The sequence below is a fragment of the Dermacentor albipictus genome, unplaced genomic scaffold, assembly GCF_038994185.2.
Source record: "Dermacentor albipictus isolate Rhodes 1998 colony unplaced genomic scaffold, USDA_Dalb.pri_finalv2 scaffold_173, whole genome shotgun sequence".
Classification (NCBI taxonomy): domain Eukaryota; kingdom Metazoa; phylum Arthropoda; class Arachnida; order Ixodida; family Ixodidae; genus Dermacentor; species Dermacentor albipictus.
In genome coordinates, this window is record NW_027225727.1 from 55412 (window position 1) to 81041 (window position 25630).

At 46.7% G+C, this 25630-nt stretch overlaps 1 protein-coding gene across 3 annotated transcripts in view; it reads right to left on the reverse strand.

The window, feature by feature from the left end:
• RpS24 (ribosomal protein S24) overlaps positions 1–25342 on the reverse strand; it is a 44046-nt gene extending 18704 nt beyond the window's left edge. For 2 of the 3 annotated variants that reach the window (XM_070530525.1, XM_070530524.1), the window contains exons 1-3: positions 25210–25342; positions 24795–24863; positions 5751–5960 (exon numbers count right to left, since the gene is read on the reverse strand). In XM_070530525.1, coding sequence (XP_070386626.1) covers positions 5751–5960; positions 24795–24863; positions 25210–25212 — 282 coding nt within the window. In that variant the 5' untranslated portion in view covers positions 25213–25342. Of the gene's footprint in view, positions 1–5750; positions 5961–24794; positions 24864–24938; positions 24964–25209 lie in introns of those variants that run through there. The other variant, XM_070530526.1, reaches the window with a different exon arrangement.
• Positions 25343–25630: the final 288 nt, after the last annotated feature.

Here is a 25630-nt window from a genome sequence, read left to right on the forward strand (position 1 = left end):
GCAAGCAATGCAAGGGGTCAACAGTCATCCATAGGCGACAGTTTCAAGCCAAAAATGAAAGTGCCAGCCCCAAAAGCCCAACAGATGACAGAAATGATAGCTCGCTTTGTAGCTTGTGGTATGCACCCCTACAACATTGTCGAAGAATCGGGTTTCCTCGACATGATGAAGTTCGTTATGCCGGATTATGCTGTGCCGTCTTGGACGACGTTCTCGAGATCCATTATTCCGGACCTCTACGCAGCAAGCAAAGAGAAGGTGAAAACGAAGCTCAGGGTCATTTTCGCAAGTGGAGTGGAGTCGCTTTCAATCACAACTGATGGTTTGACATCGCGGGCAAATGACAGCTACGTTTGTGTAACTTGTCACGTCATGGACAGTGACATCATGCAACACGTGTATGCATTGGCTTGCACGGACATGACAGACTCCCACACTGCAGAAAACCTGGAGCTATTTATCGCAGGTGTCATTTAGGAGGGGGAACTTCCAGCCCATGATACTGTGCCGATCTTCGTCGTTACAAATAATGGAAGGAACTTCTGCAGTAGCACGGTCGTCTTGGAGTGGTGTGCAGTGTTTCGGACACACCCTTCAGTTGTGTGTCAGCGCGTTGGGGTTTTTACACGCTCTGTGCTAAGGCCAGAGCGTTTGTGCTTAGATACAAACAGAGTGCCAAAGCCCGAGGATGGCTTCAGGAAATTCAGGAAAACATGCATCTGGACCCTCCAAAGCGATGAAACAGTGAGCATGCCATGATGACCAGGCTCGTGAAGCTCTGTCAGGTCATCACTAGAACTTTCAGAATCTGACGTAGTTCCAAACTTGAACGCAAGTGAGTGGAAGCTTATCAACGCAGCAGTGCAAGTCTTGAAGCCACTTGACCATGCCACAACTGAACTGTCTGGGGACATATCCCATGCTGTCACAAGTCATTCCCCTGTTGCAGAGTACCGAGGTGGTTCTAGCTGAACATGTTTCCTAAGGTGGTGAGGCAGCATTGCTTGCCTCAAGCCTTTTGCATAGCATCAAGACCAGGTTCCCTGACATCAAAATGTCATGCCTTCCTGCATTGGCAATGTTGGTCGATCCTAGATACAAAGATGTCTGTTATCCTGAAAGACCCGCATAGCAATGGGCGTTCACTCTACTCACAACGGCAGCAGACGAGACTGTGCCAGTTGATCAACATGGTACAGCAACAAGTGAGAACAGCATCTGCTCTGCAGACCCATCAGGGGACTCTGTGTGGAGTGCTTTTACACACTTCAGTTCGCGTGCACGTCAGTCAAGCCGTACAATCTCGCATGAGGTTGCTGGGTGCTTGAAGGCCCCCTTGTTTCCCAGTCTGAAAACCCCCTTGTGTGGTAGAAAAGCAAGGGCAGCCACCTTTACCCAACCTTGGTTGCAGCTGCCCGATGGTATCTTTCGATACCAGCTACCCAGACAGGTGAAAGGCTTTTTTCAACTGCACGAGCTGTAGTAAGCTGCAGAAGCGAGCACCTCAAACCGCAGCATGTGGAACAGCTAGTATTTTTGCACGAAAATTTGTAGATTTTCGTAAATAATCAAGTCGTTTACTTTCCTTGAATAAATAATCCCAGACCTTAGCCCTCTGCCATTTTTTTGTTCTTTACTTGCTACTATTCGAAGTACAGTAGAACCCAGATATATCGAATTCGTCAGGGATCGGAAAATAGTTCGATATAGCAAAAATTCGGTATACAGATATAGGCCAAAAAAGCACTCGCAATCATAAAAAATTGTGGTTTACCGATTGGAACAGCTGCGAATCACATAGCATGTGCACACAATATGAAAGCGCTTTATTTCACAGAAAAAAAAAATCACTAATTTTGGACTGATTTTTCCTCTGGGAAATGAAGTTGAAAACACTAGTCTCAATCTTTGAGACTGCCCAGGTGCGAGAGCCCAGTGCCTTCCATTTCGCCGCAACAGCACCGAATCAGACTGAACGCTGACGCCAGTTCAGTGGCTGTACACAGACGCGTTTCTTAGAGAACACAGTTGCCCTCGCCGTCTTGAACGTCAGCTATTCCGGCCACAATGTCCTTATCAGCGAGGTTGGCTACCGCTTGAACTTCGCTGTCAGCGTTAATGAAGTCATCAACAGTAACTTCGGACGGGGCGTCGCCGGGAAAATTGGACAAGTCGCGAAACGCGTCCTCCAAGCACTTATCGTCATCTAAGGCTTCCGGACATTCATCTCCGGCCACTTCAAGGCCTGCCTTGCCGAAACAGTTGGCTACTGTGGCCTGCTTCACGTCGCCCCAAGCACCGGTAAATCATCTGGATCGCGCCAAGCAGGTCAATATTGAGATCGGTTCCCATGCGGAGGTTTAAGAGGAGCCGTTGAATAAGTCGCTTCAGACAGCCTACCTTGAATGCCTTTATGATACCCTGGTCAAGGGGCTACAGTCTCACTGTGGTGTTCGGTGGGAGAAACTTCAGTTCGATGTGCTGCAGCTTGCAAGTCGTTTGATGGGCCGAACAGTTGTGTACCGGAAGGCACACTCGGCGGCCCGACTTGCCCAACTCAGCGTCCCAAGCCTGTAGCCATTCAACAAAAAGTTGACGTGTCATCCAGGCCTTCCTATTACAGCCGTAGCGGACGGGAAGCTGTTTACAGTTCTTGAAGCAGCGCGGTGACTTGCTCTTCCCGATCACGAATGGCCATAGCTTGCACGAGCCATCCATGTTGGCTGCAAGCAGTACCGACACATGCACTTTGCTCATTTTACCGCCGTGACATGAGGTTTCACGAAAAGCAAGTCTTATTCGGCAACATTTGCCAAAAGAGACCAGTTTCGTCTGCATTGAAGATTTCTGCAGGCGAAAACTTCGCAGTGATCTTCGGCCACTCCTCAAGAAGCCACTGCTGCATCTCCTGGCTGCTGACAGCCCAGCCCCACTTTCGTCTAAATGGCCTTTCCTACAATGCCGTGGCGGTTTTTAAACCGTTGTAGCCACCCGTGCCACCGCAAAAGTTTTCTTCGCCAAGAGCTGTAGACAACCATTTGGCCTTTTCGATTAACATCGGGCCATCCTGGGGAATATTTTTCGCTAAGATTTCAAGAAACCACGTATAGAGTGCCTTCTCCACTTTGTCAAAAGCAGCAGGGCGCACACAACACGCTCCCGAGTGACTTTCCTCACCCGCTTTAAGCTTGATGTCCTGCTCGTTTTTTAACAACTTAAAAGTACTCCGCGGAATGCCGAATGCGTCTGCCACGGAGGACTTTTCTCCATTCTCGACACGCCGGATTACCTCAAACTTTCTTGCAAAGTGCAGATTCTTCGTCTTTTTTATGTCCACGGATGCCATAGCTCACCAGATGACCGCAATCATACATGCTACACACGGCACGTTGAAACACAGGTACACACAACAAAACGCGCGATGCACAGATGGAGCCGTCCAAGCGAAGCCTGTTCATAGAATGAAGAACCAACGTTCGAGCGGCAGTCAGCGCGTCTGCGAAGTAACGACCAAGGGAAAAGAAAGAAGAGAGCGGGGAAAAAGATCGGCGGAATATGCCGTCGAAGGCGCTGTGGGTGCAATTGCCACTTCGCTATGCTTCGTTTTTTTAGCCTTCTCTGGCAGCGACCGTGCTGACCCCTCACTCTCTCTTCTTTTCCCCCAGGAAGCGTGGCTTGGAAACGTCGCCGCGTCTCAATGCCGCACACTCTCTTCGTTCAGCTCCAATGGCCTTGCCCAATGCACACGCCGGCGGTACAGGAGGAGCGAGAGAGCTCGCGCCGGTCGGGCGCAAGAAAGGGGGAAAGGCTCTGCGTCTCTGTCGCTAGGCGACGGCCGCGCATGTGCAGAGGAGGAGCCTGCTGACTGACTGCAGAAATGTTCCCCTGAGGACCAGACACGAATGTCTTTGGGAAAAGCGCACCTTCCAGGGGTGCGGTGCGGCACAGCGTTCGATATATCGAACGTCCGACGAAAATGGAATTCGATATACTATGCAATTGTCCTATACTTTTACACGGTATTTCCAAGGGGGTAATCTGTGTGTTCGATATAGCCAATAATTCGAGATATGCGCGTTCGATATATCCGGGTTTGACTTTATTCGCTTAGAAATTATTCGAGAATTACTATTTGCTTCGAACCAAGAAAGCACTATTCGCACAAGTCTAAAAAGTATCCTTCCCTTGAAAGCAGCCAAGTGTTGTTTTTGTTGCTCATTCAAAAAAGTACTTCGCAAAGCATGGTTAACACTTGCTACCAAGGTGTGCACTCAACAACAAAGGAATGATGCCACAGCCACGCAGCAATTACGAAACCGAAACATCAAGCTAAACTTTCCAACTGAAATTTTTTTCGATCCGCATATAGTACACAAAGAGGAAATTTGTGATGCGAATAATAGGAAGAAATCCTCGTATACACGAGTTCTTATGGTTTATTGCACATTGCCTTCAACCCTTTTCAAAAAGGCTTGTAGAGGCGACTATGTAACATATTCATTCAAAATTTAAGGGGGAAGACTGCTCCTTGAACCCAGAAATTAGATAAAATATATTTTCACATGTTTTGGGGCAAAGCATTTTTGCTCTACTGCACCCCCATATCACTCTGATTTACCCTTTGCCATATCACCATGACTATATTGTAAATCATTTTTCCTTGTTTTCTCAAATGAGTATTTGTGATGGTGTCACAGTTATAAAGTGATGATATATCTGGCCGTTAATCCTATTGCAATATAAATGTAATTTTTCTTTTTGCCAGAAAAGTAGATAATTAGAGGGCAGTAGGCCTAAAATATGAATTATTACAAACATTTTCAGAAGTAATTATGTGCCCTGTATGTGGCTATGGGTTCTTACTTTAAACATTTTGAAGCACAGGCAGTTGCCAGAGATGATCGAGACACTTTGCCAAACCAATGCCAGGCTATTAACAGAGCCACAAAAGATGGCACAATCATCCCATGTGCCCTATGTTGTCGTATGACTTGGGTGTCCTGGCGCTTCCCCATACCATGCCAAATTGAACAGCACATGTGCCAAGGGATCCCTACTGACCAGGAGACGCCGTATTAAAGTCCTGACACAATTTAGTTCAGGTCAACTGGTTCCAAGACATTGGGTCCCATTTTCTCGTTTTTTTTTTTGTCAGAAACTTTGCTTGTGGAAAGCATAGCAGAACGACGGGTGAACCAATTTTGATACCATTTTTGTTATAACCCATACTGTGCTGCACATAGACATTCTTCACATTATTGTTCAGACCTACATTATATTATTATGTAACAATTATGATGTATTACATAATGCAATATGGTTGCATGCATATTACATTGAGCACAACATTATTAAAGCAGTTTAAAAGAAATCTAACCCTGTCTTGATGTAAACATGACGTTTTACCGAACAGTAATTTCAGCCCTCACGTTTCATCACTGTGCCAGGCTTTCCATGAGCAGGGAATTTGTACTAAACTTTTAAAACGCAAAAAGTAATTGATATATACGCATAAAAATTCTTAACTGTCTCTTATGCAATTAGGAGTGTGTGTGCCAAATTTCGTACTCTGTCAAGAAACAAAAAAGTTAGTTTCGATCCCCTACTGCCCTCTTAAGCACAAGGCAACAGTGCACTTGGCTATTGTATTGACCTGGTCTTACTGTAGTTGCCATGTTAAAAGCTATCAAAAATTAAATAAACTTAAGCATATTTAAATGCCAGCTGTATTTGCTGATGCAAGCACTTACCCTGCACAACCTGTACTTCGGCTCGAACTTCTTGGCAAAGTCCAGAGTGTCGTAGATCAGGGCAAAACCAGAGGTCTTGCCACCGCCAAATTGTGTGCGGAAGCCAAAGCAGAAGACCACATCAGGTGTTGTGTTGTACATGGTGCCGAGCTTCTCACGCACCTCGTTCTTGGAGACGGTGCCACGGTTGGGATGGATGATGTCCACCACCTATCCAGACACAACCAGCATAAAGGAGCAAGATGACCCACCACTATTCAGTCTACAAGTTGTAGACTGAAAACAGACCCCATTACAAACAAACCAGTCACTAGATTCAAAGATTGCAACAGCCCATTGCAAACTTCCAACAAATGTTATGAATCATCAAACCATTCCACATCACACACACTTCACACTTAGTCCACCAATTGTTGAACTGTGAGCTTAAAGGATCATAAGGACAATAAATCAGCCTAGACTGGTGAATTTGTTTTGGAACTCGTGCAGTTAAGCAATGCAAAAAAATTAATTATAAGCCAAATGAAAAAGTTCCCTCACTTTCTTTTTATTTCATGCTTTCTTTTGTGCCTATATGGTAGCCTTTACCCAAGAAGTCTTCAAAGGTGCCATAGTGATCCAAGAATCCTTCAGTGGAGTGAAGCTTGTTCTGAAAGCATCTGGTGCTTATTAACTAACCATACAAAGAGCATGTGCACACACATACTCGACGTTTCCTGGCATATCAGCATATCCTTTCATTGAAGTCATTTATGCAGCATTCAAAAGCCCTATCTACAAATCTGATTCGCCTTAAATGTTGCCCTTAGTGCCCTTAGTGCATTGTATACAAGAGTTCCACTCATCAAAGCACAAAGGGGCCTTGTGACATGGCCAGCAAAGCTCGAGTGCCACTGGTCACACTACGGAGATTATACTTCAAAGCAAGTGCGATATGTCACTCAGTGGGCCTATGACTGGGCAGGGATAACTGCAATTCACTTGTGCAGTGCCACAAGTACAGCCCCCATCACAGATGTCAAGAGTGTGAGAGCGGTCCGCTTCAGAGAACCTTGGCACCACCTACTGGAAAAAGCTGGAACGTCATCCTTGCTAGCATGCTCGGCAAGGTGAATGCGGCGATGCCACATGTGGTCATGCCAATCCCCAGGGTGTCTACCAAGTTGACATTTTCAAATTCCCAGAGTTTTCCAGGTTTTCCCTGAGCGACATAAAACTTTGTCAAGACAGGCAGACACCACGTCGCCCAGTGCTGTCGCTCTCAAGTAAGCATTTAAAAAGAAAAAACAATCCACTTCGAACAGTAAGGAACAGGGTTTATTTTATTCAAAATAGAAAATTGAAGGTAGGGGATAGTAAAATGCACAGCAAATAATATATCTTCAAAAAAGAAAACTGATAAATCCCATTGTACATTGAGTCGAACATATTCAAATACAAATAAAGAGATGCATACAGAAGCAAATATTTTCGAAAATGAGCTGCTTCTATCAAATAATAGCAAGATCATTGGTATTAGGCCCGAACTTTGTCACAAGTGAGATTTTCTCAGCAGTTGGAAAGTCAACTTCTACTGTCCTCACATACTCTTAGCGCATGCACAATGCCTCCATATTGTTTTTCACTGCTTTTAACAATTTATTTTGGCTTGGATGAGGGTCACCTCCATCTTTGCGTCAGCCAACAGTGCTTTTTGAGCTCAAGCTCCTTCAAAGAAGAAGCCGCACAGTTCCTTTCCTGATCATTCCTCAATGAGACGGTCATTTCTGTTCTTGTCCTCATTCCGCCGCCCGTTCGCCCCACGGACCATTTGAAGTATCCTCTTGACGAGTTGTACAGTCAACGTCCGATTTTTCGCACACTCTAAGGGCCACGAAAACATCCGAAAAATCAAATCGGGCAGTCCGAAAAAATGAATGCATGTCCCATTACACAATCCTCACAGGCACATCTGAAAAAGCTCTGAAGGCCTGCCAGTTCACTTATTTGGCATATCGGCACTCGTACTGTGACAGGAGACAGCGGGTGCACGTGCGTATAATGATGGAATACGTACCGTGTCCCGTGACAATTGCCCAATAACGCCAATCGCAAGAGGGGCACCTCACGGCTACATTCGGATATCGCCGGCGCGTAAGGCGGAAGCGCGGAAACATGCAAGCTTGCAGTCTCGGAGGGACGCGAAGGCGTCTGTCTCGACACCCGGGGTGCGCCGCTAGGAGGACCGTTTACCACGTGCCCCACAATATTTTGTGAGTGAGTGTACCTTCTTTCAGTACTCACGCTGGTCGAAAACACGACAAGCGATCGCCCATTGTGATAACACGCGAGTGTGTTGCTTGCGCCGGCAGAACGCACAAATGATTATGCCGATAACCTCAAAAACCAAGAACTCGAAAATCCCGTCTTCTGAACGACTGAAAACAGGTGTTGCACCCACGCATTTGTCTTGAGTGCGAGTAGATGGCATTCTGCGAGCGTCTAGCATGGTCTGGCTGAGAGCCTAGGCTGTGCTGTGGCCAGCTCTGTGTATGTAGCGTACTATATGTCGGCTGAGGCCAAGTTTTTTTGTAAATGCGCATGCGCAGCCGCCCGTGCATGTGTGCTCTAAAAAGTGCAGGAAATAATGCCTGGGAATGGGGGAATGCAAGGAAATCTGATGTTTTCATAATTTACCGCACGACTTGAAATGAGTCGGGTATTTTCGACACCATAAATGTAAAAGCAAATTGCTTTTGTTTGTAATGCCGCCCAATCAACACTTTCGCACATTTCCCCTCTACACAGAGTATTCCTGTAAGGGCTAAATACCAAAATGACAAATGCTTGTAATTTACTTTTTTTCAGCTGACGCGGTCCTGTGGGGCGGGCTTCGTACGGGAACTACTGCTGCTTACCTGGAGCCACAACATTGGACGAATGCTCAAAAAGCCTGGAACGATCATTTATGAAGAGTGAAATGAACATTTCCTCATTTACAAGGCGCGTTGCATCTACTTTATGAAATTGCACGTGGCACAGATTTGATGGAGGCTCGTAAAGATCGTTCGCAATCATTTTAATTAAATAAGCAAGTCCGCCCCAAGACCACGCGCGACTGAACAGCAAAATCAAAAAAAAAAAAAAGGCGCCGAGTAGCGCAGACGGCATGGTGCGTGCCAGCTATCGTTCAAAACGTGCATGCCCAAAACCGAAACGAGTTAATCCCATCAGCTTGGTGCACTATAGTCAATTCGGCCGCTGGGCTCTATGGGAGCATCTGCTCTTGCTGAATGTCTTTATAGAGCCAGCACAAAACGACCACCGAGGAATGTTCTCGCGATGCTGAACAAAAACAAGCGCGAGTCCGAGCAACCATTCCACTCCGTGAAGATAGAATGGCAGCGAAAGCGCTTTGACTGTCAGCTTTTGCTACAATTCTATCTTCACGGAGTGGAATGGTTACTTTTTTTTTTTTGTCGCGCGGCAAGGGGTTACGTTTTCATGACAGGATGTGCATGCTCATAAAGAACTGTCCCTGCTGCCCAGCACCTACCCCGGCTCCCACTATCATTGCGTAAAATTATCAGAAATTGGGAGCTGAAAGCACATGGAATGACAGCAATTGGAGAAGCCCTGTCCATCTGGGAGCGCATGCTCAGAAGCTACTACAGTCAAACTTCGATTTAACGAAATTCGCGATGTAAAGAACTAGTTTCGTTTTCCTTAGTTGCATTCAAAACCGTATATTTACGTTTCCTGACTTAACGAAGTAACTTCGCGACAGTTTCACAATTTAAGGAAGTTTTCGGCCATTTCAATCATGTATTTGGAGCCTGTATGGCTAGTAAATTTAGTAAAAAACTATGTCGGTCGAGGCATAAGTTACTTCAAGTGTCCTATTGCAAGTTGAGCGGCAAAACAGATGTCAAAGCGCGCGCGGAAGGATGGCTGCGACGCAGTAGGCAGGTTAACACTACTGTGCCATTGGTCGCAGTGCAAAACTCGAAGAAGGATGAGAGCTGATGATCCCTTCTGCCAAAAGGAATGGGGAGAGAGTGAATGAACGGTAACGTGATCAAGCACACACTGGTGATCTTGGAGGTAATTTCTACGCAGCAAGCCGAAAGTGCTTGGTGCGTTCATGCGCACTTTGTTGCTCCCGTTTCCTGCGCATCTAGTGTTGGCGGTCACGTAATCTCAAAGTTTCTGAGACACGAGACACGGTACGAAGCGCTAGCTCGTGTTGCGACTGAGTTCCTGGTCATCGAATGAAATCTGTTAATGTTTGCTGAGTGTGCGTGGCACTAATAAAACTACGAACCTCATTTCGTGTAGTCTCTTTCATATTGCCATCAATGCTCTATCTTACCGACGAAACTAACTCTTTACACTTTTGCTTTTAATTTTTGGGCTCCGGCTGCAGGCACTAAGCGCGGTCAGCTATGGCATCCAAGATTTACGGCAGCGTGCGATGCAACACGCGTAAATCTTCGATGCCGTGAGCCACGTCAATACATTGCTCTCAGTGTGATTTGCACCACATGCGCTGGTGCTAGTAACTGTGCTATTATGGCCCGACCTTCTTGCGATTTGTTCATAAGTGCTTACTAACAACATATTATACACCCGGAATGCTCTGGGAACTTGTGAAGTTTTTAATGCTGAAGCTTTAAAACCTCGAATTAACAAAACTCACGAATTAATAAGTTTTTCACTGCATGTAGTTCGTTATATCGAGGTTTGACTGTATGTCATTGCAGCTTGCTCCTGTAGGCAGTGCAGGGATCTCGGAAGCACGCCATTCCCGCACTATATACCGTTTTTTCGGTGAGGAGGAACATAAGACTCGAACCAGCGCGCTGCTCCGCTCTCCTCCTTGCACTAGTATATGTGGATTCAGCTTGGAAAGGTAGTGGTTTAATTCCGAATTAGTGCGATTTTAACGTGTTCTGTCTGGGATTTCTGCAAGGTCAGATGACTCCAGGTCGGGCTACCACTTGGCTGTGTTCGGCTGCAAAAATAACTTTTGGAAGCAAGCGTGAAATGCATCTTCAGCCGTGGCAACTTCGTGAACGCCGTGCTGCAATAGCAAGATGCGTCTGCTTTGTATTGCCAGCATAAACAGAAAGGACTTGATGCCATCACGTCTATGTCCGGAAGGTTTTGTTCCCAGTGAGCTCTCCCAACGAACTCTGAACTCAGCCCCCATGATCAAACTGGGATACGAAAGAAAGGTGCGTAGTCAAGTCGATCAACCATTGCGAATGTTATTAACTATTCGTGCATGTACATTAAACTTATTCTGTGCAAACATGCTCTAAGATTATCGTGCTTGGCAAGCAACGTTTTGGTGGAAGTTGACCAAGGACGTATTATGAAACAGCATGTGCCGACTAAGAAATGAAAGTGTGTTTTTTACCATTCTATAACCAAAGCCATGCCTACCGTGTGCCGACCGGCTCTGTTCACAAGGGCTCTCCCCTGCTTCCGAATCTCGCCGGCAATCTGTCGACGCCGCTCATAGCGCGCTGTATTACTGCCGAAAATAAAGTTGCTTTTGCAAAGAGGTTCGTTTTTCATCTCTCTTGAGTAGGCAAGGTGCCCTTGCACACACGGGCACCATTCGAGACCTAAGAGTGCACATAACCTTTCAACACGTCGCATGCGTCTGATTGATCGTGGCATATTCACGGCCACTATCATAAGCTCATTTTATTCATGTTCACAGGCGGCTGTTAACATGGACAAAATGAGCTTATCGAAAGGGCTCTTTTGATCATAGTTATTTCACACTTTTTTATTTTTGTAAAGTTTGATGCTCGGGTGCCAGATAATGTTTAGAAAATGGTACTGCAAAAATTTTAGGGGCACAAAAGCTAGCAAAAGGCGTTTCCTCATAAGTTCTTGAAGAAAAGAGCGCTACGAAGACGCGGACTAAAAGAAGAAACATGTACGACAGACAAGGCACTACGTCCAACTAAATGTTTTTTTGAATAAACAGGACTTTAAATAGATACAACCTAGAATGGCCCATCGTGACATCACGACCTCCCTATCTCATTGAGAGGGAGGTCGCAAAACCAACTCGCCCACATCAAGTGTCTGCTGTTCCTCATAAGCTTCGCGGTTACCTGGATTGGGATGTATGCTAGTGCGGCATACCGCATGACACATGGAGACGCTTCCGAGTGTTGTCGCCTGAGGGATACCTTGATAGAGACATACAGTAATAACAGGCCACATGTAAACGTTACGTATCAACAATGTTTACGTATCAACTCGCCTATTTCGATCGTGGGCAGAGCTGCGGGAGCACCTCTAGGTCTGTCCTAGTTCTATATTGCGGCTATATTGAAGCTAAAATTTTAGTGAAGACACGCTAACGAGTTTGCCAACTCAAAACAACTTGACACCTCTCGGGAAAGCAAGAAAACTTGCCACTTGTCATCAACAGCATGTTCGCAGTGCACCTTCCAGCGCGATCCCACATACAAGCACGGCACCGGACGATAGATGGCGGCGCCCTCAACAAAACGGTCTATAGAAAGTGGGGGCTGTGCTGTTCAAAAAGAATGTGTTGTATATACAGTTTAATTAAGTCACACGCTAGAAAACAAATGTCAGTTTCCCAAACAGTAACACAAGGGGTGCTGACTACTCTTACACATTTACCAACAAGCAAACAGGTGCACTCCAAAAGTACTTGTGGTGCATGCACTGGGAAATGTTTCCTATTTTCCATCAGTAGTTCAAGCTTGCTTTCAGGACACCTGGACTGCTTTGAGTGCAGAGTGAAAAGCTTCCTGGAGGGGCGGGGGCTGTCTTATGACTCGTACCCCAGCCAATCAGAACTACAGCAGTAGACGAAATGGACAGTATTCAAGCCATTAGACTGGGAAGGTGCATTTAGCTAGGTCAATATACTCACAGGAGACCCTGATCATGAGAAGGAAATTTAGAGAATAATAACGATGGGTTATGTTACGTCTCAACACCCCCAAGGGAGTTAATTGAAAGTTTGCCACATGTCAAACCACCGTACCTCCCAACCAGACGTCAGCGCAGTGTGGACTAAAAGCCCTCACCCCACCATTACCTCGAAACCGGAGAAAAGGATGAATGGAAGGGAACCACAGCGAATGGATAAGTGCAGTTATTTAGATGAGTCAAATCACCACCCATCCCCTGGCACTTATCCAGCCGTCAAGACAGCGTGTAAGCCGGCTGTTGCAGCGATTCACATAAAGACGTCAGCCGCCCTTTCCCTGGCCGACTGAGCAAAGAAGAAAGACAGCGTGTAAACCGGCTACTGCAAAATTCCACAAAAGGACCTCAGACCGCGCTTCACCTTGCAGGCTGAGCAAAGACGACAGTAGGCAAACCAGCAATTGCAGGATTCCATAAAAGGCTCTCGGGCCTGCGCTTCACCCACCCGACTGAGCGAAGAACGGGGTGGGCAATGATGAACGAACCAGGTGTCACCGGATCATTTCTTTCTTCCACAAACTCCAAACCAGTTTCTTCGAGGCAGAGTTACTGCGGGTTATGGATAGCATGGGCATAGTACTGCAACGGAGTCGACGATAGCATTTGCTGTTGGACAGTCTTCAGATTCGCTAGTCGACTCGCTTAGAGAAGACAACGGGATTAAAAGCAGATACTTTTCGAGAGTGAGGACAGAGGGTCCTGATGTGAACTGAGACGTTTAACTTGCAGCTGATGGAGTGGGCTTCCTTACTGGAGCCGTGCAACTAAGCTAATAAACCCTTTTTCCTTCATTTTCTACGAATGGACATCGCAGTCGATGGGCCTTGTGGATTCCACGCCCTGAACACCACCCTAGCTCCAACAGCTGGAGTGCATATGGCAGTCATTAACAAATCCTGAGTGAGAGCTTACCATTGTTGTTTAAAAGTGCACAATCATTGCGTTCGACCGGTGCTAACATACGGGGCAAAAACTTGCAAGGTTAACAAAGAAGCTCAAGACCAAGTTAAGGACTGGGCGAAGAGCAATGGAAGAAAAAATGGTAAGCATAACATTAAGAGACAGGAAGAGAGCAATGTGGACCAGAGGGCAAACAGGGATAGCCAGTATTCGAACTGACATTAAGAGACAGAAATGGAGCTGGGCAGGCCATGTAATGCACAGGGCAGATAACCAGTGGACCATTATTTACAGAATGGGTGCCAAAAGAAGCGCAGTCAAGGATGGCAGAAAATTAAGTGGGATGATGAAATTGAAAAAAATCTTCAGGTGCAAGTTGGAATCAGCTAGTGCAAGACAGGGCCAATTGGAGATCACTGGGAGAGGCCTTCCGTCCTGCAGTGGACATAAAAATAGGCTGATGGTCAATTACTACTCCCAAAGTCCCTTGTAGTATCAAATGAAAAATTTAGAGCACGGTCACAAGCTCAGGGGTAGGACCGCCCAAAGTTATTTTGAAGCAATTTTTGGGGCAAAGTTACATTTTGGAGCAGTTTGAAGAATCAGTAAAATTTCCCGTTGAAGCAGTTTGGAGCAGGCCAATCTGAATTCTGGTAGAATAATGAAATTTTGAATCAGGCAGTGCACTTCAAAACCACAAAGAAACAGAATAAACCAACACAAGTGGAGTACTGCAACTGTCTTAAGCAACGTCTTCAGCTGAATTTTGAAACAGACCACCCCGATACTGAAACCGTCCAGTTGGTGCAAATATTGGTAGTAGTGTAGTAGTGCCTGTAAATTTTTAATTTGTGGTAGCAATCACAATAAAAAGAAAATGCATTCTGCAATAGTGTGTCTAAAATTTCGAAATGTAGCAAAAGACATTTTTTATAAACACAATTTTCTTCAAAGGAGCCCTCAACCACCCCTCGGGCTTGGTGAAATAACAGCCCATGGATAGCATGTGCTGCTGTGAACATACAAGTTTTGCTGTTGTATGCAATGCACAGAGCTCCAAGCAGATCACGAAGTCACCTTTCTCTGAAACGCTCTCTTTTCAACAGAAGGCCCTGTCCTCACTCTCTTCTTTATGCACTATTTCGTTATTTCCTTAGACGGCTACTATTGGCCGATAGCTGACATTAAGCTGCGGTCGGCTACATGGCGTAGATACCGCAGCCACTGCGGGGTGCTGCCACGAGTCCACTGGCTAAGCGTACAGCGGCTCGCTAAAGATAACAGCGTTTGGCTTATGTTTAGCGCATCGTAGGCACCAAAGGCAATGTCATTGCATCTACATTAACATCCAAAATGAAATTTGAAGAGCGCACCCCACTGCGCCGTAGCTTTCGCAGTGCAAGGCACTAAAAAAGAAATGGGAGCACAGCGAATGGATGGATGGATGGATGCAAAACTTTAATAAGGTCCTGAGGTACGCGACTCAGCGCGCTGCGGGCCGCACCCACGTTGGGACAGTCAGGCCTTGCCCGACCGCCGCATCGTGGGCCCTGAGCACAGCGAAGGTCATGTTCGATTGCCAATAACTCGCTACTTCTGAACGCATTGATGTACTTTTTGCCACGAAGTGTTTCGGAAATAGCCTATTTTCAATTCAAATGCCTTTCTCAACTTTGATGGAAAGTGGTTCAGGGCTCCTTTAATGTCTCGACAGTGTGGGTGAAGTGCCTGGAAATGTGCTTCACGAACAGATGCACAAGGCGCCAGGGCTAGAGGCTGCTGCGTATGGTGCGAGCGCATGGGCTCTATCTTGAAAGCGATCTGCCGTGGGGCCAGAGTGCTTGCGTCGACTGCTGGTAGCTTCGTATGCACTGTCTTTCCCCCCGCTTCATTCGCGTTGAAGAGAGGCAGCACGAAGGTCACTTCACTTGCTACTGTTGCTGCGCTTCCTCACTCCAGCGTTTTGACTGCGAGTGCACACATGACACATGCTTGTTAATTTAGTAAGCGAATGTTCACAAGTTTATATGGCTGACAAAACTATCTTTATCCATACAGCTGCCTACTAATTTGCTATTGCAATCGATGCTTCGCCTTTCGGACGAAACTGACTTTCTTCAAGACCATTTCTACATAATAGACCAGGGCGATCCCAAATCACCTAATGCTGAACTTTCTGGTGTAATGTAAACTATTCCAATTTGTTTTTATTCCAAATCCACCATTAGCCCTTCGTGAAAGGTGAAAACTGCTCAGGCGTCACCCATATGGGCATAGGTCAAGTTGAAAGTTTTACGCTATACCGACCACGGGAACAAAGAGGCCTGACCGCTGAACCCACTGCAGCACGCACATCCCCAATATTTAGTTCACTGGCAGCGCCCTCACCCTATTTTTCGTTGTTCTGCACATCAGCTAGGGAGCACCGTGCCGCTCCACCTGCTCAATCATGTTCTGCTACGCTCGAAACACAGTCACCCTGGCCATTCCAGCAGCACCGACGACAATCAGGAGTGGCCGCGCACGCCATTCACTTGGCAGAAGCGCCAAAAAAGTCATGTTGTAAGCTCGAAAATGACAAGAAACTGTGCGGGAGGCGCCATTGCACGGTTTGCGAAATGCGAATGGTTGTACACTTTTTCAGAGAATAAATCCATTCACTGTTTGCGGCCACTGTCGGAGCACATATGCCGAGGCCGTTCTGAAGCAGCGTGACACAATTTCGATCAACTTGCTACTTTTGGCGCAGGAGTCCCACTTCTGCAAGATCTGCAGTTACAAACACAGATGGAGGCAAAAGGCGTAGCGCATCAGAAACGGGACAAAAGAAGAACACACACGACACATGTTTGGCACTCACAGACACGTTTAGCACCAAATGTGTCATCTGTGTTCTCTTGTGCTGTTTCTGATACACAACTAACACAGGCATTTAAACCTTAGGATGACAGACAGCTGAGCCAGTTGGTAAAAATTCATTATGCAAAAAACAGTGCAAAAAGTGCATTATGCAAAAAAAACTACGCATACAAGCCAATTGCTATAACGCTTAAAAAAACAAGGCCACTGATGTTTTACTGAATATATTTAAACGATAAAATAAAAACACTGAAAATGAGAACCTTTCATTGACATCTAGTTTGCCCAATGGACAGTCATTTAACAGGTTTCTGTTTAACAGGTTTCTGTGTTCAAACATGGCCCTGGGAGAACATCACAGCATCAAAGCTGTACAGTGCTTATTTAGCATATGCTCTTAGATAAGAACTGCACTTTCTTTCTTGGGAGACAAATACACCAAAAGCTGCGAGCACAATGTCTCAGCCTTAACTGGTGCTCATGTCAGTGGTGCTCATGTCAGACGCACAAGCAGCATATGCAGTCACAAAGGCTGGGACACTATAACTGTGCTTTCAGCTTAACACAAGACCACAACATAATGTTGCTGAAAACAGCTAGTCTGGCAATGATGAGCTGGTCAAACATAATGAGACATGATGTGCTTAACATAGAAGAAAAGATTATTAGGTTGCACCACACATTTTATAAGCAAAACAACATCACCCAATTAACTGTTCTGATGAATTTTATTGTAATAAATCAGCATATTTTAGCAATTTTCCCACTATGCGTAGTGGTGCCCATTCTAAGATCCTGACCATAATATGCATTACAATAACTTCTCAAAAGAGCTACATAACACCCTATACATTGCAACATCGTGTCAAAGCCTAATTAACAGCAGTGCTTAATACCGGTGTCACACGTCCACACTAGATCGCGATCAAGCCCGATACAGATAGAATTTTTTTACTGTGATTGGCTCCCTACTGCAGATTGCGCAAAGGGGCCTATCACTGCCAAAAAATTAGATTCTAATCGGGCTATATCAAAATTAAAAGTGTGCCATGTGGTACCCGTACAACACTGGCAAATGGCTCTATGTTGCGATTTGGTTTATTCACATCATTGCTACCTTATGCACAGATTTTATTAGGAAATTAGAAAAATCTGTTAGAACAGGGTTCTCACTCTCTGGCCAGAGAAGTGTTGTATGTGGCCCACACAGCCCTCCGGAGCATGTAGTCATGTGTTGCCCAAACATAGGTAACTGCTCCCACACGTACACGTGAATTTGTCACAGTGAAGTCTGTATAAGGATGTGCGCTATATATGTTGCTTCACACTCGTCTAAAAAAATGAAGGAGAGCTGCTACAGCCACTACTAAGGAGAGGCCATAAAATTAAAGAATAGTGCAAGTTGCGGCAGTGTATTAGCATATGTGCTAAAGTTCCAGTTAGCAGAATAGTCATGTAATGACCCCAAACTTTATGGAAGGCGGTGAGTGAAGGGGCATATGCCCCAGAGTTACACCTAGCATTTGAGTGAACACTTAAGAAGGGTGCGCTGAACTCATTTTACGCGAGATGTCCTTCTGACTTTAATACAGCTTCCAATAAATGGCAAGCCAACTGAATTTCAAGCACACGAGGCCATACAAAAGGATCAAATCCGGGGCATTATCCGCAACGCAGGAGGAATGACTGCCGAGCAGCTTATGATGAACCTGCACTGCCGAAAATGCGACATTATCAGCGCTCGCCCCATTGAGGAGAAAGGCACAGCTGTAGTCACTTTTAAAGGGACTAACCTTCCATACAAAATCGGGCTCAAGCCTTGGACAATACGAGTCTACCCGTTAAGTAGCAGGTCTATGCTTGTGAGACGTGCCACAAATTAGGACATGGAAAACAGCACTGTCCAAATTTTAACAGCCCGCGTTGTGCCACATGCGGCAGAAAGCAGCATGGCAGTGACGAGGGTTGTCCCAACCAGGGGCCAAAATGCCGCAATTGCAGAGGTAAACACCTTGCAACGGCTCGAGACTGCCCCCAGCGCATCAAGATCAACAAACAGCTCCGCGTGAAGTCAAAACGCTCTCAAAAGCAAAGCCAGAACTCCATGGGGGTCACAACCACAAGTTCATGAGCGCCCTCAAAAGACAGTGACCATGAGACACAGCTTTTACACTGGGCCTCCCCACGCTCCATCAACATCAACTCTAGCGATGCCGGCGGAAAATAAACCGCTTTTCCACCATGGCAAATATACCTTTGCTAATAGGTCCATTCGATTCAGCCAAGTTTCTCTGCACCTATTCATGGTTCACTGCACACACCTAGAGCCTCGATTCCCCGAGGTGCAGCAGTGCACCCTGCACCCCCGTGCTCGATTGAACGGGGTGCAAGGCAAGGTGCCACCGTGGTGCACTGCACCCGTGAACCTTGCAGCGAGTGGGTGCAGCCCGGCACCCCTGCACTTTTTCGTTTGAGGTGCCGTGCACCTTTTTCTGAATCGAACAAACCTAATGTCAAGATGGCTAGCAGCGAAGCGTTAGAACATGTGAAGGTGAGTCACGATAAAATTACAGGTCAATCTGTCCCCGCCTCACTCTCAGCGAATGAAGGTGCACGAGTTCACAGACAAGTCCACGAAACCACTTCTCGAGCCCTCACTGTCGGGGCACCAAAGCAGAGCCAGAATAAGCTGCTAGAAACGCAGTCAAAGCCACAAATTCAGCCCGATTACGAGGCCCTCTTCTCTGCACGCCTGGCACAAATGGAACACAACATCATGTCACATCATCATGACAAACTATGAGAACGAGCTATTGAAACATGCGTACGCACCGTCAAGGAGCACCTAATGCTCAATGGACCGCTCTCCTTCGGAGGTCTTACCATGGCCGCATCGGTAATACGGCTCCTTTGCTGTCTGTGCAAACAGCTCCAATGCATATGGCCCACACACAACATGGCTGAGTTAATCACTCAAGTTAACGTTCGCGGTCATGGTCGGGAAGTGGGGAGAGCCATCCCCACCGTGATTCAGTGGAACTGCCACTCCCTCAAGAAGAAAAAGGTGGACATGATTTTAGGCAGGGAGCTGACGCATAACAGTCTCAGACCCGCCGTCCTGGCATTGCAGGAGGTGAACTGCTTCATGCCACGCTTACCATCCTATGAGGGCTATGGCTTCCCCGAAGATACCAACACACCTGCGTACACAGCTGTGTATGTGGATCGAAGACTCGCCCACAAAAAGCTGGACACTGAGCCCTGGTGTTCGAGTACTGCTAATGTTACTGGATGCCGGATTCAACTCGTGCCTGAAAGAATAATAATTGTTTTTTCCGTGTACATACGTCCTGAAAATGCACGAAGGAAGACTAAGCAAGCCTCGGTGGTTGCAGCTACATACAACATTTTCGGAAAATCTATCCCAAGGATACAATTCTAATCTGTGGAGACTTCAATGCTCAACACGTAGCCTGGAACTACAATAAGTGCAGCCCACATGGTCGTCGTATCATGGAAGAGTTTTACCATTATGGACTATCACTCCTTAATCTGCCACAATCCCATAAGAGGCTCAGACAAGACACAAGGCAAGCAGACACGACGCCAGACCTAACATGGTCCTCAGGACCCAGAACCCGCCAATGGAAACTTCTAGAGTACCCTCTTGGCAGTGACCATCTTCCAATTGTCATCACAGTGAGAACACATGGTTCCCGGTGCTGCTCGACGTTTTACAAAGGGGATTGTACAATTACGCACTGGGACAAATATTGGATGCTGGTAGAAGAAAACGGCCCAATTAGTACTCTTGACTCCTTAACGCAAGCTATGACGCACGCCAAGAGCACAGCAACTAAGACACTGCGGGTTTCTCTGGACCATCCAGATCCGGATAGGCACCTCCTGCATCTATGGAACCGCAGGCTCAGACTTCTGGTTTCTTATGGAGCGAAGGGGCACCCCTAGACACTACAAACTAAACTGCGCTCTTTACGAGAGGAAATCTAGACGTATACGGGAAAGCTAGCTTCCCAACATTGGACACAGGTGTGCGAGCAAATCAATGGATCGACTAATTCAAGCAGGGCGTGGGCTATATTGAGCTATCTCTTTGGGCACCATAAAGCCGCAGCCCGTGTTGCCTTGAAAGAAGGCATCACCAATGCCGAACTCGCAGAAAAAGCGGCAGTATCTTTTTTTTCCCCAGTCTAATAGTATGATAAATAGAACCTATGCGACGGACGATGCCCAAGACAGACACGATCTAAACCAGCTCTTCATGGCCAGCGAGTTCGAAAACTCCATATGCAGAATGAACACCAGTGGCACACCACGGGTTGATGGAATCATGGCAGCACACATCCAAAACCTTACTGAAGGATATAAAGTTGTTGTTCTCGCAGAGCTTAACTGTATATGGAAAGAAGGAACTCTCACAAAAATGGCGCCACTCGATTGTCAAGCCTATTTCAAAACCGAAGAAGCCCCCGAATTGCCTGGGAAACTTGAGACCAGTTTCGCTCACGTCATGTCTGTGCAAACTTTTGGAGAGCACGGTGAACGCAAAGTTAATATGGTGGTTGGAGGTAAGTTTTTTTATGCCTCACACTCCGTACGGATTCCGGTCTGGTCTTTCTACTCAGGATATTATGCTCCGCCTAAAAGAGGACGTGCCCGATGCCTCGTCGTGTCCTCGCATAGTTAGTGGGGTGGACATTAGGAAAGCTTTCGATAGGCTTCCCCACACCTCTATCATGCAGGCGATACAAGAAATGGGCATCAAAGGCGACATGCACAACTTTATTGCGGCGTTCCTGCAGGACAGTTTCAAGTTCAAGTAGGCAACGACCTCAGCTCCTATCATCATAATGGGGTTGGAGTCCCACAGGGAGCCGTAATCTCTCCGATATTATTTAACATCATCTTTGCAGCTTTTCCTGCAAAACTAGAGACAATCACAGGCATTGAGCACGCTATCTACGCAGATGATTTGACGCTGTGGACTACGCGAGGTTCCCGGGGAGAACAACAGGAGGCCCTGCAGACGGCATTGAATAACATCGAGAGTTTCAAGAGGGAGATAGGGCTTATGCTAGCACCAGAGAAGACCGAGTTTGTCGTTATCCATGGTGAGAAAAGGTCAAAGTCAAAGGACAAGGAGAAAGCCGGCGTCCATCTCTCGATCGGACAGACACCCATTCTCAGGAAGCAGGTCATCTGCATACTCGGAATGTTTTTAGACGATAGTTCAGGACAACGTTCATTTGGGGTAGATGGTGCATACTTGCATTAGGAAGGAACAGCGCCAAATAAGGCAATCACGAGGGAGAACGACCTCGAACGAACCTCTCGTGATCGTCTTAGTTGGCGCTGTTCCTTTCTAATTCAAGTATGCAGCGTCTAGCCCAAATGAATGTTGTCCTGAACTATGTTTCGAAAACACAGGGTCTTTTTTATGTGACAGCATATCATCGGATTTTCATTGGCGCTTGTCCTGTGTTGTTCTCCCTCTCGTGATAGTCTTAGTTGGCGCTGTTCCTAATTTTTAGACGAGCAGTGTATATCCATAACATGGCAGAATCAAACAGTAAAGGTCACCAAGCAGGACACCCAAATCCTCCACAGGTTTGCCAAGCGTACAAGGGGCATTAAAGAAAAAGAAATGGGACACTTCGTGCAGGCTTTCCTACATTCTCGCATCCTGTATGGCGTCCCTTTTCACCCCATCACTCGAACACAGCTACATACTCTAGAACGCTTCAACGAGGCAAGGAGTAATGACAGGATTGCCAAAGTACACGCCACTCCCCGCACTCAAGAGCTTCAGCGCTTTGGGTGACATCGCTGATCTTATTTCAACGCACGAGCATACTCATGTGACACACCTCAAGCTCACAAACGCAGGAAGGGCCACATTGGTTAAAATTGGGTATGCCATGTCTACCTTTCCGGCACTCCCACGGATATCTCCCCTATGGGAGCACGTACCAATTGTGGATCCCAAGCCACTGCCGAAGAACCTGGGACAAGATCAATTGGCAAGACAGGCCCACACCAAACACCATAAGAAATATACGCACAAACTAGGTTAGGGAAACCACTCTGGCAGGTGCCATATAGTCTATGTGGATGCTTCTATCGGAGGACCAGAGAAGGAGCCAATGTTCACTATGGCAAATATGGAAGCAACCAAAAGGGGCAGTAAACTCCACCTCACAAGACAGGTCGTTCACAGCTCTACGGCACAAGTGTACGCCATCCTAGACTTTGCCAAGAAAGCTGAGCACACTGCCAACAAATTTATAAGAGATGCTAAGCACCACAAGAGTGTTTACGGACTCACAAAATGCCTTTGGAGCTTCTAAGGACAATCGTACAACCATTGCTTAGGGTTAACAACTCCGCCTCCACGTGCGTAGTCTGCGTGACCAAGGTCATGATTTTTTGTTGCACTGGATCCCGAGGCACACGGGTATACCAGAAAATGAATGGGCCCATCGACTAGCGCGTGCCACGCTACTATCCATGCAGTCGAAACCGCCCGAACAATTACTGAACAACGTACCTGAAGACACGGAAATACACAGTCAGCGGTATGATCCCACGGAAGCAATAGCCGAAGCCAAGCACCAGTGTCGCAGCTATCTCTTCACTACGTCCAATCCCATGGACATTCCTCCCCTTCCCTCCTAGCTGCTACTCATCGGCAGCAGGTACAGACTGGCAGCCTCCTTACTCCTTTCCTCATGCAGTTTTTTTGCAGGAAGGAAGACCCTCGTGGCCTGGAATGTTTGCGTGCAGGTACCTGCAGCCCCTGCAATACCAGGGCGGACCTCGAGCTCTTAATCTGGGAATGCACGCGGTATTCTGGCCCCAGGCAAAGGGCCCTTGCTTCGCTCCCAATGATATGGTGACCAACCTCCCTACAGACCTGGGCGCCACCGAGACACTGCAGTGCTGCGACCGCCAACGAGCTCTGGCGGTCACTGTACCAATTCCTGGATGATCCTGAGGCTCCAGCCACTGGGACCAGGCTTCATCTCGAGCGTACCAGCGGAAGCACCAGACACCATGATTAAGATAATTAGGTCCCCCTTCTTACTGCTTCCCTTACCTTCTCATTCCCGCCTCTTCCCAAGCCAATTCACTGCAGCCCTTTAAGGGCGAAAATGTGAATAAAGACGTGTAAACAACTGGGCTAATTTTGAGACTGTCTGGGATTCTTTATGTACTGAAATCGTTGCAAAACAAATGCTTTTCTTTTTAGCCTTCTATCCCCACAGGAATGTGGCTAGCAATCTAAACTGACCAGGTGCGCAGCACCATAGTGGTAGTCACTGAGCAATAGCAGCAGGTTTATGCAGGCCATTAAATCATGAAGGCATGGCAGGGTTGCACCATTTCATGTGGCAAGTATCAAAGCAGCTGATAAAGCAAATTACATAATGGGAATACAATATACATGCTGCAAAAAAAGACGAAGTTGTGACAATTCTCTAAGACTACTATGCTCCACAAAACACCAAATGATTTCTTATAAGCGAAATGCCCACAGTCAATTGTTTATTTCTCCATGTGCGTTATCTTATATTGATTTCAAGTTGCAAGTACTACAAATGCAAATTCACAGCATGTCTTTGTTTCCATAATCATACATTAAGCACCACTGCCGTAACACTTTGCCTACTTTTTTTTCACTTGCAAACTCTTCACTTAATGAAAACTAGACATTCTCAAACTTTTCCTCCACAGTACACTTACAGCCGTCGGAGCTGGCTTCGAGGCAAGTGTTATGAAATGTGATGTCGCCATTATGTAACAAAAAAAGGGCAAGCAAAATTAACTAAGCGCGATTACCTCGCTTGCCAGCGTTCACTTGCATTTCGGCGTGGCTCATTAGTCTCAAGAACCTCAAGTGGGGTTAGCCGTCGGCGCGAAATCATTTACCGCGGGGCTTGCCTGACACTCGCCTAGGCTTGTTCAACAAAATCAGCGCGACTCAGGGCCTGAACGACGACGAGCTGCGAGGGAAGTTACTGTAGTTCACGAGAGAAATTCCACCCAGTCCCCAAGAACGTGCACCATGCTTCTCTTTTTCGATCGGATCGTGTGTCTGACATGCACTGAACGACTTCAATGCAAGTCAGGAGCGGTAGTTGACGCGATACTACCACAGCGCTCCGATCTCGACAGCACTGCACACGTGCTTTGCGCCATGTTAACGGCTGTGCATTTGAGGCTAGGCGTGCAACAGCTGTCTGCTGCTCGGACGACTGCCGAGAAACGACCAATATGCAGCAAGAGTGCTCTTACCATTTGTTTTCTGCACAGCAGACGGTTAGTCATGTATTTTCGGGTGCGCACTGTAACTGACGAGTCGGCCTGAAACAAAGAGTCATGGACTTAAGCATCGGCATCGTACTAAGAGGCATTAATTCAATAAGCAAGATTACCCACAGCAAAACGTTGTTACCCTACTGCGAAAAGACAGACAGTTCGCTGATCGTAGACACCACCTTTACATTAACACGCACCCAGAGAGCACACATCAACAGCGACTGAATGGCGAGGACAACAGGCAAAAAATCTGTCATCTGAAGTTGAATAACGTAATAATCAAATTAAGTAATGTACAGGTTAGTTGTACGGGCAAATATAATTCACTCATCATATCTTATTGAGTGTAATGGATGATTAAAGTGGATTTTATACAATACAACAGCCTTACCATTCTGCCTGCCCACGAAGAGAGCCGGAAAAGAGGGTTGCCAGTGTCGGCGCTCAGCAGCAACGTCTGTGACTCCAAAAGTAGACGCTAGGAGGCTGGTTGAACTTCCGTTTTTTCGGTTTAGGAGTATTCTGCAACTTCCGCCCACTGTGTCACCCTGCATAGAGTTTCATGCAATATTTTGTTCGGAGGCTATGAGTAAACGATTATCTGGTTCCTCGCCCACATCGGGCAGATCGTGGGCGCTATGCCAAACCTCAACGAGTCGGCCCATAGAGCTGCGCGAGGAGTCGTCGACCACATAGCGTTAGTAGAACAACTCTAGAGGAAAAGCTGGGCTGGAAAAGTGGTAACCTCTAGGGCGCCGCCCTGTTGCTACTGGTCAATGTGGCCAGCGCAATTACTATTGAAAAAGCTGAAA